Consider the following 15,085-nt stretch of genomic DNA (forward strand, 5'->3'; position numbering starts at 1 on the left):
CATATTCCTGGTCCTCTGCTGCACTTATCTTTAGAGTTAATGAAGCACAGCCGCAATGTGCTTGTATAACTGAGAGAATAAGTATGGAGAAGATGCAATACTGTCTGCAAACTCCCCCCCCAAAAAAGAGTCCCCTACACACACACTCTCTCTCTCTCTCTCTCTATCTATCTATCTATCTATCTATCTATCTATCTATCTATCTATCTATCTCTCTATCTATCTCTCAGAACACAACGGCAGCACTCACATTACAGCATAGAATTTTGGTTTTGTAAAGATATGAAATCATAGTAATCATGAAATCATGAAATCATACAACGGCAGCACTCACATTACAGCATAGAATTTTGGTTTTGTAAAGATATGAAATCATATCTTTACAAAACCAAAATTCTATGCTGTAATGTGAGTGCTGCCGTTGTGTTCTGAGAGATAGATAGATAGAAATATATAGATGATTTATGGAGATGATTTATGATACTCATTATCATCATAATATATTGAGGGTTATAAGGTATCCAGACACCTTGTTTTTGTTGCTTACTTCCAGTACAAATATAGATGAAATTACATACACACCTAATGCCTTTTGATTTTTGACACATGCAGATTATAATAAAAGACATTTCAGGTGGTTGGGAAGACTTCATACAACCAGTAGCGATTGTAGTGAAGGTGAAGGATCTTCCTATTGTTCACAAGGACAACATTAGTAACCAACACATGAATAGGAAAGCTACAGAACCATAGAACAGACCTGGAAATGACCTAGAATTGGTTTATCAATTGGATATCAAAATGGAATCACAAACAATCATCCTAGGACAGGTGTGCCACACCAGATTTCACATGCTCTCTATGAGGATGGTAAGAGAGAAGCCAGTCACCAGGCAAAAAGAGAGGCAACCTGAAAACAGCAGGAACACCAGTTAGACAAAAAAACAATAAGCAAAAAACTGCACTGCAATCATCTTCATTCCTACACACCATGCAAATCTCCCTCTGCAAAAACGAAGCACAGAGATGCAGGTCTGAAAGCATCTTTTGGAACAATATACTCTGGTTAGATGAAACAAAATTAGAACTCTGGCAGTAATTCAGCCTATCATGTTTGGAGAAAGAAAAGTTGCATGAATGATCTTGAGAACATCAAGCCCACAGTGAAATACAGAAGTGAGAGCATCATTATGTGGAGCTGCTTCTCTGTGAAGAGCGATGTACATGGACATTAGAGGAGAATTTAATTTCATCTGCACGGAGAAGATGGATGTTGCAATAAGACAATGACCCCAAACATAAAAAATAACTCAAGAAGGCATTGTATGGTCTAGCCTGACTTGAATGTTATTGACAATTTATGGAGGGTTTTGAAATTGTGAGTCAATCAGTGGGACCTTTTGTAACCTTGGGGGATTGAAGGCAATTTGCCAAGAGAGATGGAAGAAAATTAATCATAATGCTGCAAAAAGCAGATTACTTCTTACCTGATTACTTATTACCTGCTTTTAGCTGCTAATATTTTAAATACTTTAAAATAAATAAATGTTAAATAATTTGTTATCTTTAAACATATCTTTGTTTATGAATACATACTTTACATACAAAGTCAAAATACATTATGGGAGTAAATTTGAAGTGGATATATTATATGCACTGGACGAATATTAAATAATAAAAAAAAGTGTCTGAATATTTATTACCCCTGATCTAATTTTTAGAATAATATAAGCTTGTTTGTTCTTTTCTGCAGAAATCTGCTAGATCGTGACACATTCTCCAAATCGGATCCATGTAAGTACAATAGACTTATTTGTCTTTTCAAATACTGAAGATACTGTAGGTGTCACTTTTTGGTTTTAAGTCTGGGACTTGGCACTGGTCTTTATAGCTTGGTCTCTTTCATGTGCTCTTCTAACTTTCTTGCACTTTTCATTGCACTCTGAAAAGTGTCTACTTGGCTGTTTCAGTGAGTTCCCTCAATACATCGCATTTGCATAGTAATGTGACAGATTTTCTTCAATATCAACAGAATGCCATAATGTATTCAGTGCCCAAACCTGGACTCTTGAATATTAATGTAAGCTTAGGGAGATGCTCTGCTCTCTGTGGCACAAGCGTCTTGTACTTTATCAGTAAGAACTGGTTTGTGGCCCCCTCAGGACACAGAAAGATGGACACTTTCTAAAACTTGATTCAGATTTGATTAATCGTGGCAGATTCTCTCTAATTATAATATCTAAAATGATTGCACATATTCTTGTGGAAGATATATTGAATTAAGTGTGACTGTTCAGTTTTGATGTTGTTATAACTTTGCCTATGCTTTATATTTCCAATAATATGATAAAAAATATCTTTATCTTTTACTTATTTATTTTTTTAAATACATAAATCTTATGTGGTTTTCTCTCACACTCCAACAGTATGTATCCTGTATACTCAGGGAGTGGAGTCGAAGCAGTGGCGAGAGGTGAGTGAATGATAAACTCAGAATCAGCTTGTCCTAAGCTTTCTTCATTTCTGATATGCTTTGCAGACAGAACATGTTCCATGCCTAATGGAATAACATTGAAAATCCTTGAAAAACTTATACTGCTCAAATTACTGAACATTCATTGCTTGTGATCTTGTTTTGGCAGTCTAAGGCTATCATTACTATGCAATCAAGCAGAAATAAGTGTCACACATTATTTGAGTAATTCTACAATTTCACACCATGAGAACTGTTTATCATATGATTGTTAACCACGGATGAGAGCTTATGGCTTTTCAGACTTGAAATCAAATAAAAATTTGTAATCTTGCCAGTGCCTTATCAACACCCTCTGGGACCTGGGACCTCACAGAACATGGAGTCCACTGTGTTGTGATTGTTATTCTGGTTGTTCCCATCTTGTCTCCTGACAGTTTACAGCCTCTCACATTCATTAGCTATTATTCATTGCTGTACTTACTTCATTTTATAAATGTTTTTCTATATGAACAGGACAAAATAAAAAACATGCAATGGTCATGCTGATAGACCACACCTCCTTCACTAGGACTGACAGGTATATAGACCACACCTCCTTCATCTGATATGTATTTAGGTCACACTATTTTCACTGACAATGACAAACCAACTGTCCTGGATTTGGTTGAGGATGGTGGTATTTGCCACTCTTGGACTTCTATTGGCACTCTTTGTAAATGCGGTAAATGTGCATAGCTTCCCAGGCTTGCTCACTTCTTCTCAGTGGGAACAGTGGGGGTGGGTAACCAGCCAATAGATGAATGTGTGAGGGAGTTTTGTGCATACTTGGTTCAGTTGTTAATTGCTATTGCAGTATAACCTGAGGAATATTCCAGTTTCTTGATTAAAGCATTCCACTTGTCCAGTGAACTGAAGATAATAAGCTGAGAACAAATTGACATTGATGTTAAATTAATGAAAAATATGGGAGGTGAACTGCACTCTCCTGTCCAGTATAATATCCTCTCTGATACCATAGTGTCTGAATATCTCAGACACTATGATACGGTTTCCATGGCTTTGGCAGAGGGAGTAGATAGCAGGACTTGTGCCCGCTTCAAACGCGGAGAGCCATGTTAAAATTGATGGAGATGTGTGAGATGTAGAAAACCTGTGGGCAGGAGTCCCAAGATTCAAGATTGTGTGTTGACAGCACAGGCCAAGACATGCCATATGAGGGGTGGCCAATCATTTGCTGCTAAACAGATTTATTGCAACCAGTGCTGGTTGATATTTGAACTGCTGGGTGATGTTTCAGTTCTCCTTGGGTCAGGGGAATGAATGTATTACCTGGAGGATGTCTTACTGATGTGGGTTCATCCTGTTATGCCCTCATTGTACTGTCCATGATCTCCCACCTGACTGGGGCTACTACACCATGACTGAGGAAGAATAGGTCCACTAGATTGTTCTACCTGAGGACCATCATGTAGCATCTTTTGTGCACTTGGATCCTGGTCAATATGTGAGTGTGGATGTAAATTGTGAAGAAAAGGGCCTCTGCCTCTGGGCTTAATGAGGTTTCATCCTTTTTGCTGACTTAACATACTTAAGATTTCTGTAATCTATGTAGATTAGAAATGGATAAACTGCACCTTCTAAATTCATGTCTCCATTCTTCCAATGTGGCTTTAATGGCTAACAGCTTCCTTTTTCATGACATTATAGTTTCTTTCAGCTTGGGTTTCTGGGACTAAAAAGCACAGAGATATAGCCTTAGAGAATTTCCATGACAAAGAGAAAGGATTGCTCTTATTCCACTTTCACATGCATCCACCTCCATGATGAAGGGCAGTGAAGGGTAAGGAGGGTGGAGTACTGATGAAATTCACATTTCCCAAATTAGATGAAGAGGTAGTTGTCTACACGTTTTCGGAAAACATGTTTTGACATGCTCCTATTTTGAGGGAGAGTAGAATAGAATGCTATTTATGTAAGCAATTACAAGTAGATTTAGACTTTTTCAGAGGAATACAGCAAAAGATGTTGACTTTGACATGTTCTTCTATGACTTTGACTTCTGGAACTCAAATGGAGTATGTTCTGCTTCATGAAGCTGTGGAGCCAAATAGGAGGTCTATGGCACAGTCTTAGGGCCAGTGTACCATCTGCCAGTGTTCAGTATGTTCAGAATGTTCTTATTGACATCAATATCTGTGTAGCGTGTCATGGGAGAGAGACATAAAATGCTTATTTTTATTATCTTGTAATATGTGAAGTCATATTAACAGTCAAGAGCAATTGGCAACGAGAATACAAAAGTAGACTGTAGGGAGATGAACACTTAAAATACCAACTATCATGGTGATGATTACACTGAGCTTAATGTTAGATTTCACAGTAAGCATCTGCAATTTGCATGGCATGTGTGAAAGTGGTGACCAAGTGAACAAGTGGCTCATCATATGGAAATATAACTTCAATAGCTATGGGAATGCCACTGACTCTGCTGCACATATGTTAAAACCATTATTATAATTAGTTTCTATTTATAATAAGATTTTTAAAAAGCATTTGACTCTTGATATTTAGCAAAAAAAGGTCCTGGATTGTCTCTTTATAATCAATGCTAATTTAATGGCACTCCAAAGCTGAACCTCAACAAAAATGCAACATGTTTAAACCAGAGCCCTTGAGCATATTCTCCCCATCACCAGGTGGGTTTCCTCTAGGAACTCTATTTGCCTATGTTTTGCCTATATGTAAATCTCTCTCTCTCTCTCTCTCTCTCTCTCTCTCACTCAGAACACAATGGCAGCACTCACATTAACTACTAAGTATAAAGTATAATAGGTATTAGTATAATTTAAATTAAGAAATAAAACTACAGCAAGTTGTTCTGGCTCCATTTTGTTATATCATAGTCGCATGATACTCAAAATTCTCATTTAATCATTTGAATTAATGGGATTTTAGGGATTAGGTGTTCTTTTTTGTTGATCCCTCCACATGGAACATCATGTAATCATGTAGTATCTGTACTACTACATTAAACAGACAAGAAATCACAAGTGCTAAATACTGTGAAGTGTGAGGATCTTCTTGCACAGCTCTCTTCAAGACATTTCACATGTTCTTTTAGATTGGATTTAGATCTGGGCTCTGACTAGGCCATTCTTTCTCAGAATGATTTACTAAAGTGCTTTGTGGCACTAAATCTAAAATGTACCCTCATCCTAGTTGACAGGCTTTGACAAGAATAGAGACATGGTTCTCATGCAGGGTTAAGTTATACACTATGGTTTTATTTTCAAAAAAGTACTCCAGTAAATAAACAATCAGGATGCAAAAGATCTGTGAGTAATTGCAGTTGGAGGAAACCATTTATATGGGTGTGACTATGGACTGGGTATGTTGGAAATTGTTGTCGCAGGAGAATAAGGCATACCTGACACTAGAACACAGAAAAAGCTCTTGGAAAGGCATTAAGCTTAATTTCTATAAGAGAGGAGCAGGTATGGAGTTTGTACAGCAACATAAACAAAGATGAGTTTTTTTTTGCTTAAATATTATAAACTGGTGGGTTTTCAGTCTTTCTTTAAAGACAGCTAGTGACTCAGCTGCTCAGATAGCCAGCAGAAGTTCACTCCACCATTCCATATTCATTCCACCACCTGGGTGCCAGGACAGAGAATAGTCCTCATGCCTGTTTTTTCTTTTGTATTGAGGGATGGTGGGTCAAGTCGAGCCATGCTCGTGGCTCAAAGGGAAAGCATGCTGACTCACAAGTGGGCTGAAAGATCCTGAAAGTGTACAGAGATTTTGATTTTATTCAGTCTCTACTTTACTTTGTCTCTCTCTTTTTCTCCAGCTGTGGCCATCATTCACATGCCCATCAACTGCCATTGATTCGCTACTGAATATTAATGTCTTAACCCTCAGCCTTGCTTTAGTGATTGACTGTTGAGACGACTGTAAACATTCTAATAGTAATTAGCATTAAAATCAACTGACCTTTAGGCAATGTATTTCCTGTGGGGAATTCAGCCTAGCCCTCTTGATGGCTAAGCAAAAAATGAGTCCCTGAGCATGAGAATGTAAATTGGGTAAGAATCTATTTCCATGATAAGCATATGAGTTTAATATTTTTTGTGTGCTTATAATCCATGAAATATAATCTTAATTGAATCGTACCACATCTGATAACAGCACTGTTAATGTAAGATCCTACAGACAGCTAGATACTTTGTAGAGATCGCAGTGTGACTTTTTAAAAGGAGAAATGTTTATACAAAAACAAGTCGCTTTCTCAGATCAACCTTGTATACTATGGTTTACTGTGTCTACTATGCAAAAGGTGTTTATGTGATAGCAGCGATCAGTCAGTAGGAGCTTTTAAGCTGTGTGGGAAAGATAACGCTAGGTTTCCCTCTTAGGGTGAAAGGAGGTTTGTCCAGACAGGAGTAGATACTGTCAGCGTTCCCTCTGTGGCACAGAAACTCCTTAATTACACTGCTCTAGCTCAGAGACAGAAAGGCATGTCCACAGCCCACATAGTCCCATATTTTCATCCCACATTCACAGTTTTGTATCTCTTCTGTTACTCCACCACTAATGATTAAAGCTGTGTGAACTACAGACCGCCTGACAGACCAGATGTTCATCCTTACATTTTGTTCTATTCTTTTCTTATATTTCATGCCGCTATATCAAACATGCTTTCAATGTAGTAGAATCTGGAAATGATCCTACTGCAGTAATATTGCTATCTTCTCTTATTTGCCCCCCCCTTTTTATATACTCAGCCCCATGAATAGCAATAACATTACAAAGACCATTCTTTTCATTAGAAATTATAGTCTGGCTTTTGTAAAGGCATGGCTGTCATGGCTGAGATAATTCAATGTTTATATAAAAAAAAAACAATTTCCTCTAGGTCTATGTGTTATAAGAAGGCTTTCTATATAAGACATACCTAAAAACCTACACAAAAAATCTGTCAGGAACACTGAATACCATATTCATTATTCAATATTCATGAATCTCTAACTCATGATTCATTAAATAAAAATAAAATAAATCTTTTTTAAACTTCAGCCTAACAGTGCAAGTCATTAAAATACATTTGCATGAAAAATTGTGTATTCTTGTATTTAATGTGTAAGTTCATAAACTATGTTTTGGAGGCTCCTGATTTCATTTTAACCCCCAAATGTCTGCGTGTATTATTGACTTATTTATCCTAAAGTAATATTCAGTAGTTCCTCTGAAGTAATCTGAACTAATATGATTTTACCAATGGAAGGGACATGTAGAATAGTGGAAGACATAGAAGAAAATAGGTGAAGTATCTATCATTAAATCTTATGTGGTATTACATGAAGCCATTGACATTATAGCTACATTAGGTTTTGATCTATCCAAAACTGAATTGTTCTTTTGTTTTATGTCATGATGATATTGTCAGGAACAGCTGGACAGTTCCCTGCCAGACCTGGAGAGGGCATTGGCAGGTGAACCTTGGAAGCCTGCTTCTTTGTGTGTATTTTGTGCCACGCCTTTCCCATTGTTCTCCTTACCCTATTGTGTCACCTGTTCCCAATTAACCTTAATGTGTAGCCCTTTAAATAGGGATCCTTGTGTACCTGTCTTTGTCGGTCATTGTTGAATGTTCCATGTTCTGGTTAAAGTCATGTCGGAGTTTAAGTTAGAGGTTTTTTTGTTTTAGTTTAGTTAGTGTTGTTAGTCTAGTGATTAGGTTCGTCTTCCCCATGTCTGTCTGTGTGAATAAAGCTGTGCTTTGTGGAATCCTGTGTATGGGTCTGTCTCCATGGCCTGCCGGCGCATGCACCACCACAGAAGTCTGGGTTCAAGCCCCGCACAGGGCGGGGGCGACTGGACGTGACAGATATGCACACTGAAGGAATATAGTTTACATTTTTGAAATGAAAGAATTTACAATGAACCACTGTGAGACTGCACTGCTTCATCAGTGTTATTATCATCATGCCATGCTATAATTTAGATGTTCCTAAAATTATAGTACTCAGTTCCACTTACTGTTTAGTTAAAATGAAGGTGAGGGAGATCAACTTCACTGCTTTTTCTGCCAATTTAACCCATGCTTACAGAATGAAGGAATGGAAATTTGGAAATACTGACGGGTATTTGTTTTTTTTAAAAGTTAGCTCTTTTTCTTCTTTTTTGCTTTCTTTCTTTTTTTTCAAGTATCTGCTCACTTGCAGTATCAACCTCCAGAATGACATTATATTCATACATTTCCTGTGAAATAGCACATCATTGGAAGTAGCTGTTTAAAGGAGTGTCATAAAAACTAATGCATGTGTAAATGTTTGTTTTAAGAAAGTATGACAAAAGTCCATATAACAGTCATTTAACAGATGAATACTTTAAGAAAGTTGATAATAGCTATGTAATAAGTTTATAAATTCATTATGAATACAGTTAATTTTAAGTTCATTTTATAGAGACCTCAATATTTCTGTAATATTATATTTTGCCAGTTGTTTGAAGAATATACCCTTTCTCCATGCTGGTGTGTTAAATATTGAAAAATCATATTATAAGTTGTATTATTGTACACTTTTCAATAAGAGCTCTTTCGGTAAATTAAAAGCACAGAGCATAGACAGAACAGAATTATTCTCTTTATGTTATCATTGAAATCATATTTAGGATTTAAATGTCCTATAAAGCTCAGCGTCTTGCACATATCAGCCCTTTAACTGTCCAATCAATCTACATGCATCCTCAGACTTTCAGTGTTTATTGAATACTGTCTACTATGTCAGATTCAGTAAAGCTTTAGTGTGGGTAACACTGAAATGCTAGCATTATAATGATACCAAGATGCCAAATTCCTGCTATGGAACATTGCAAAAGATTGAATATTGAAGATTGAACATTGCAACACAGAAGAATGAATCCGTGAATCAGTCTCGAGGCAGGAAATCATGCATATCAGCACTATGCTTTGTATCCTGACAAAATGTGAAATTGCACTTGCACTGAAAATATCCATCACAGCAGGAGGTTTTTGCCAGTTTTGCAGTACAGTAAGTCCATTCAAATTAGTAGGACTGTTTTTCTTTACAACATGTCACCTAATGCTTGCACGAATTAATGTATGTGACTTATCTCCTGGAGGAATGGCATTATATTAATGATGACAGTGCAAGCAGAATAAAAAACAAACATTTAATTTAAGAAGGAGATAAGGAAATTGTCTTGGACCTTTATGGGATAGAGACCTGCAACTAATGGAATGCAGGTATACATGTTGAATAATTTTGTGATGTGAAAAAATGAAAACAAGATAAATCATGACAGATCTTTATCCACGTTTATGTGACACAGCTACCAACAAAATTCAAGAAGAAACAAATAGAAATGTTTTACATTTAAAAAACCTTACAGTAACCTTGTTGCACAGCCTTTCATAATGGGGCTCAGAATGAAGCAATCACATTCAAAATCATCTTCAAAAGTACTTATCATACACCTGTCACCAGTGAAGTGATTCTGGTTAAACCCAAATGAAGAACAATGGCTTCTGCAGAATTAGTTTTATCTGACTACTGTAGCCATGGTCTCTAGAGAGCTTACAATGCATGCATGGGATCTCATTGTTGAAATATAACTGTCAGGAGAAGAGTATAGAAGAATTTCCAAAACATTAGATATACTCTGGAACACTGGAAAGGCCATCATCAACAAGTGAAGACAATGGGGCACAACAGTGACATTACCAAGAACAGGGCATCTCTCCAAAATTGAAAAATGGACAAGAAGAAAGCTGCCAAGTGACCTACTGTGACAGTAAAGGAGCTGCAGGAATATCTGGCAAGCACCGGTCATTCTTTACATCTCATCTGGTGACATCTCTCATATATTTCACATTTCTGGTCTATGAGACAGAGGTAGGTATGAGGTAGCTAGACAGAAAAAACAAACAAACCAAAAATACCCTACCAAAATCACCCCAAACCACGTGGCAAAAAGTGTTATGATCTGATGATACATAGGTAGACCATTTTGGACATAATTCTAAAAGATGTGTTTGCTGCAAAAACAAGACAGCTTATCCCTCTCCCCCTAAAAAACCCCAAAACACATACCCATGGTGAAGCAAGATGGTGGCTGCATCATGCCCTGGACCTGCTTCTCTACAGCTGGGACTGGGGCTCTAGCCAAGATCAAGGAATTTATGTATTGCTCTAAAATCCAAACTATTTTGGCACACAATCTGCAGGCCTCTTTTAGACAGCTGAAGATGAAGAAAAAATTTCACCTTCGAATCGTAATAGTAAAGCATAAATCTAATTCAACAAAGGAATGGCTTCAGACAAAGAAGATCAAAGTTTTAGAATGGTCCAGTCAGAGCCCAGATCTAAATTATATTAAAAATCTGTTAAGACTTGAAGGGGGTTGTGTACTGTAGATCCCCTAATAATTTGATAGATCTGGAGTATTCTTCAAGGAAGAGTGGAATAAAATTGCCATATCAAGATTGTAATTTTACAATCATTTACAAGAGCCAAACAAGAGTGCTGTACTGCAATCAGAGGTGCTTTGACGAAGTGTTACGTAAGGGGGGAGTGCAATTGTGCAACCAGGTTATTGTTTTTAAGTGCTTTCTTTTCCTTGCCTAAAATTTGTTTTCACTTGATTCTTGATGGTTACTATACCATATTAAAGGTGGAAAACATCTGCCATGATTTATCTTTGATTTATCTTTATTTCTGCTGAGAACCACATCTCATGTTCACACTTAATTGCTAAATTACTACCACCCACCAGGACTCAATCAAAATCAACACCACACACAATATAATAGACTGTCACTTCTCTTCTCCTTGCAAGGCGTATGCGCTATATCCTTTTATGCCAGTTGCTACCAAGCCTTTTGTTACTGTGATAATCTTTCTGGTTTGACCTAGTTGCGTTTACATTTACATTTGACATTTGGCAGATGCCCTTATGCAGAGTGACATACATAAGTGTTTTGAAATCACTATCAATCACTGAATCAATGAATCAATGAAATCACTGAATACATCAATAGTATTATTTTGATGTTTTTGCTGTACATGTTGTACGCTCATCACCCGACCCTTGATTGTTGTTTGACTATGTTTCTGGATTACGTCTTTGTCCTGTTTAATAAAATCACTGAGTAACTGCACCTGCATCCTCAACTGCATCCTAATCAACACTGAAAAGGTTGCAGTAACAAGAAATGAGCATTTTGCAATGGCCATCACACTCTCTGGATCTGTGCTGTATTGAAAACCTGTTTACTGAATTGATCCAAGATCCCTGTATAAATGATGTTACAGCAAAAGAGGTAGTGTTGTTCTACACATTAGAGGCTTTTCAAATATTTGTGCAGGACCAACAATTTTGAAACACTTAAAATGTGACATTAGTGATAATATAGTGTTCTATGAAAAGAGCCAGAAGACTAGCCTTTACTGTTTCATTAAAATAATATAACATGTTTATAATTAACATAGATAAACCATGAATATTATATTAAGTCATGAATTATACACATTTCAAATATTTTGATAAAACATTTAATTTTTATCTGGTATTTTACATGAAACAGTGAATTTTACCAAAAGAACTACATTCCCACCCTATGACCTTGTATGGACTACAGCAATCTTACTAATTTAGAAGAAAATTTTTTAAGCAGTGCAAAATAATGTCATATGTACACATTTGAAACGTTCTCAAAAATACAATGTCAGCACTTAAATAAGACAGTTTTTATATAGAAATGTGATACACATTTAGGTGCACGTCTGAAACAATTTCATTTCTCCGTTATTTATAATTGCCATTAGTTTAAACGGTAGCTGTTAACTGACTGATGATTTTTTAAATAACCCCACAGGGAAATAAATATGTTCTTGTCATAACAGAGATCCATAGCAAAACTAGGGTTATTAAACCATGAAGACATTTATCTTCATTTAAAGGGAAATGAGACAAGGGACTAGGTGAGTATGAGGCCAGCAGATAAAATAGGGAAAACAGTGAAAGAAAATGACAAGAAGACAATAATTCCAGTGGGTAAGTGCATGTAGCAAGTGAATACATATTGAAATGATGTGGTTTGATGGTTTGGTGATTTGATGAATGGAGCTGAGTGGCAGGCTTATGCAGGTGACATGGGTGGGCTTAGGTAGGATCGTCTCCCAGAAATGAGGAAATGTTGTGTGCTGATAGCTTTCACAGAGCTGAATGTGGGTATGTTGAGTTGCTTTTAGACCTGCCATCCTTGCCATTCTGGGTTTTTCAGACATGAATGCCTATTGTCAATGGAGCTGTCTCACTTACCCCAGCTTTGTCAAACAGCAGGCTGCTGTGGTCACACAGACGCCTCACAGATCATTGTCACCTTGAATCCCTAAATGACATAGATATATTAAACATCATTTCATAATGTTTACATGGTTCGAATAAATGACATAAAAATATAAATGTAGAAATTTGGAACCTCCTGCAAACCATGGCACAAAGTCTCAATTAAATGGTAATCAAACTGAGCTACCCTTAGGTATTCAGGCAATGGGTTATGTTATTAAGCAGCTGAAGAGTGCTTCATTACAGACTGAATAAATAATAAATGAGAAACTCTATTAGAATATATCAAACCCTATTGACTTAGCTCATAGTTTACGGAGTGGAAATTATCCAGAAGATCCCGATGAATAGCTTGAAGCTGCCACATAATCTGCATGGTAAGAAGCATGTCATTAGGTTCCTGTCAGACCTTGCCATTTCAGTGCTCCATTTTCAACCCTCCTCCTCAACCAAAGTGAAAACCTCTGACTAGGAGTTCACACTGTCACTGTACACTAACACTTGTGAGGGATACTTTATTTATGCACATCTGAAGAGCTGCTTCTTTAAATTGAATTATTCATAGTAAACACAATTAGACAAGGGAATGAACTGGCATCTTTTGGCAAGCTGCTTCTGAGGGGAGAGCAGCACATCCTCTGCTATTCCTCACTCTCTTCCCCTGCAGACAGAGATCACAGAATTTAGTGCTCTGGGCTGTGACAAGCTGCTGTGTTCTAATAACAGCTGAGAGTCCTTTGTAGCCTGATGACTGAAGGGTTGGTTTTAGATGTGGCATTTTGAGGTTGCCTCGTATTTGCTGGAAGTGCTACTCAGTGACTACTGTACAATGTAGATATTAGAAATAGCCTGAATTCTTTCTCTGAGCTGCTACACTGTTTGCCTGGCCAGGTGGCAAAATAGACGGGAAGTTTCACAGAAGAGCATATGTTTAGTTACAGGCGTGAGTCCAGAATAAAGCTGAGAACGCTGAGTGCCCCAGAAATATTACAGAACATTCATTCTGTGTGTGAATTTCATTAGCAAGTGATGTTAACACAAAACACATGCAGAACTTGCATGATAGAAATGTACAGTTTGATATATAATAATAATAATGGCACTCTTCATTAGTGCTCCAAATATCTGTATCATCTCTATTGTTATGGAAAACACTGGAAATCAGTGGAAAGAACGTGCCATGGCAAGGCACAATCACACACACACACACACACACAGGACAATTTAGAGATGCCCATCTGCCTACAACACATGTCTTTGGACTGGGGAAGAACCCGGGGTACCCAGAGGAAACATGGCCAAACATGCAAACCCCATGCACACAGGCCAGAGGCAGAATTCACCCGCCAACCTCGGAGGTACGAGGCAAATGTCCTAAACACTAAGCCACCATGCCTGATTTTAGTTCAATTTCCCAAAATATAAACAACAAGAACCTAACTTAATCCACTGCGATCCTGACCAGGCAGGTACTATAGATGCAGAACCACACATTCATGTTAATGATCATGGACCTTCTTTGTCCTGCTGCTGTCATATCTGACTGCTCACATGCATCAACATGAAAATAAAATCCTCCTGTTTTCACAACATTGTTGTCTCAGGAATTCTGTTCTCAAGCACATACCTTGTGAGACTATATTTCTGTCTTTGTATTCTTAATACCTCTTCATTTGCTGAGGACTTCTGTGTGTCCACAGTCCCATAGAGGATGATAGATATGTAATGAGTGCCTCTTGTTGTTGGGATATGGGATCAATGCCATGATGCCATCTCTTTCTCTCTCTCTCTCTTTCTCTAATAGTTTGGGAGGACAGAAGTGATTGACAACACACTCAATCCAGACTTTGTGAGGAAATTCATTCTGGACTATTTTTTTGAGGAGAAGCAAAATCTGCGTTTTGACATGTAAGCTAATGATTCTTACACAGATGAAAACCCCTTTCTTTCTTTCTTTCTTTCTTTCTTTCTTTCTTTCTTTCTTTCTTTCTTTCTTTCTTTCTTTCTTTCTTTCTTTCTTTCTTTCTATATCGTGCTATTGCTCTTGGTCATTATTAATGTATATATCTTAATTGTCATGTGTAGAAGTGCAAGTTAGATTGATAAAAAGAATGATAAATATTTCAGATGCATTTTGTCCTCATTTTTCTCACCAGTGTTCAGCAAAAGACAGTGACACTCATTCCCAACCTCACCCATCCTTCCCTCTCACTTTGTTTGCCCTAAATAGCTTTT

At 37.2% G+C, this 15,085-nt stretch overlaps 1 protein-coding gene across 2 annotated transcripts in view; it reads left to right on the forward strand.

Moving 5' to 3' along the window:
- Nucleotides 1-15,085, forward strand: part of cpne5a (copine Va) — a 78,487-nt gene that overhangs the window by 12,822 nt on the left and 50,580 nt on the right. For both annotated transcript variants that reach the window (XM_058390576.1, XM_058390575.1), the window contains exons 2-4: nt 1,754-1,794; nt 2,427-2,473; nt 14,655-14,758. In XM_058390576.1, the coding sequence (XP_058246559.1) occupies nt 1,754-1,794; nt 2,427-2,473; nt 14,655-14,758 (192 nt within the window). The remainder of the gene's footprint in view (nt 1-1,753; nt 1,795-2,426; nt 2,474-14,654; nt 14,759-15,085) is intronic.

Source organism: Hemibagrus wyckioides, linkage group LG05 (assembly GCF_019097595.1).
Source record: "Hemibagrus wyckioides isolate EC202008001 linkage group LG05, SWU_Hwy_1.0, whole genome shotgun sequence".
NCBI lineage: Eukaryota > Metazoa > Chordata > Actinopteri > Siluriformes > Bagridae > Hemibagrus > Hemibagrus wyckioides.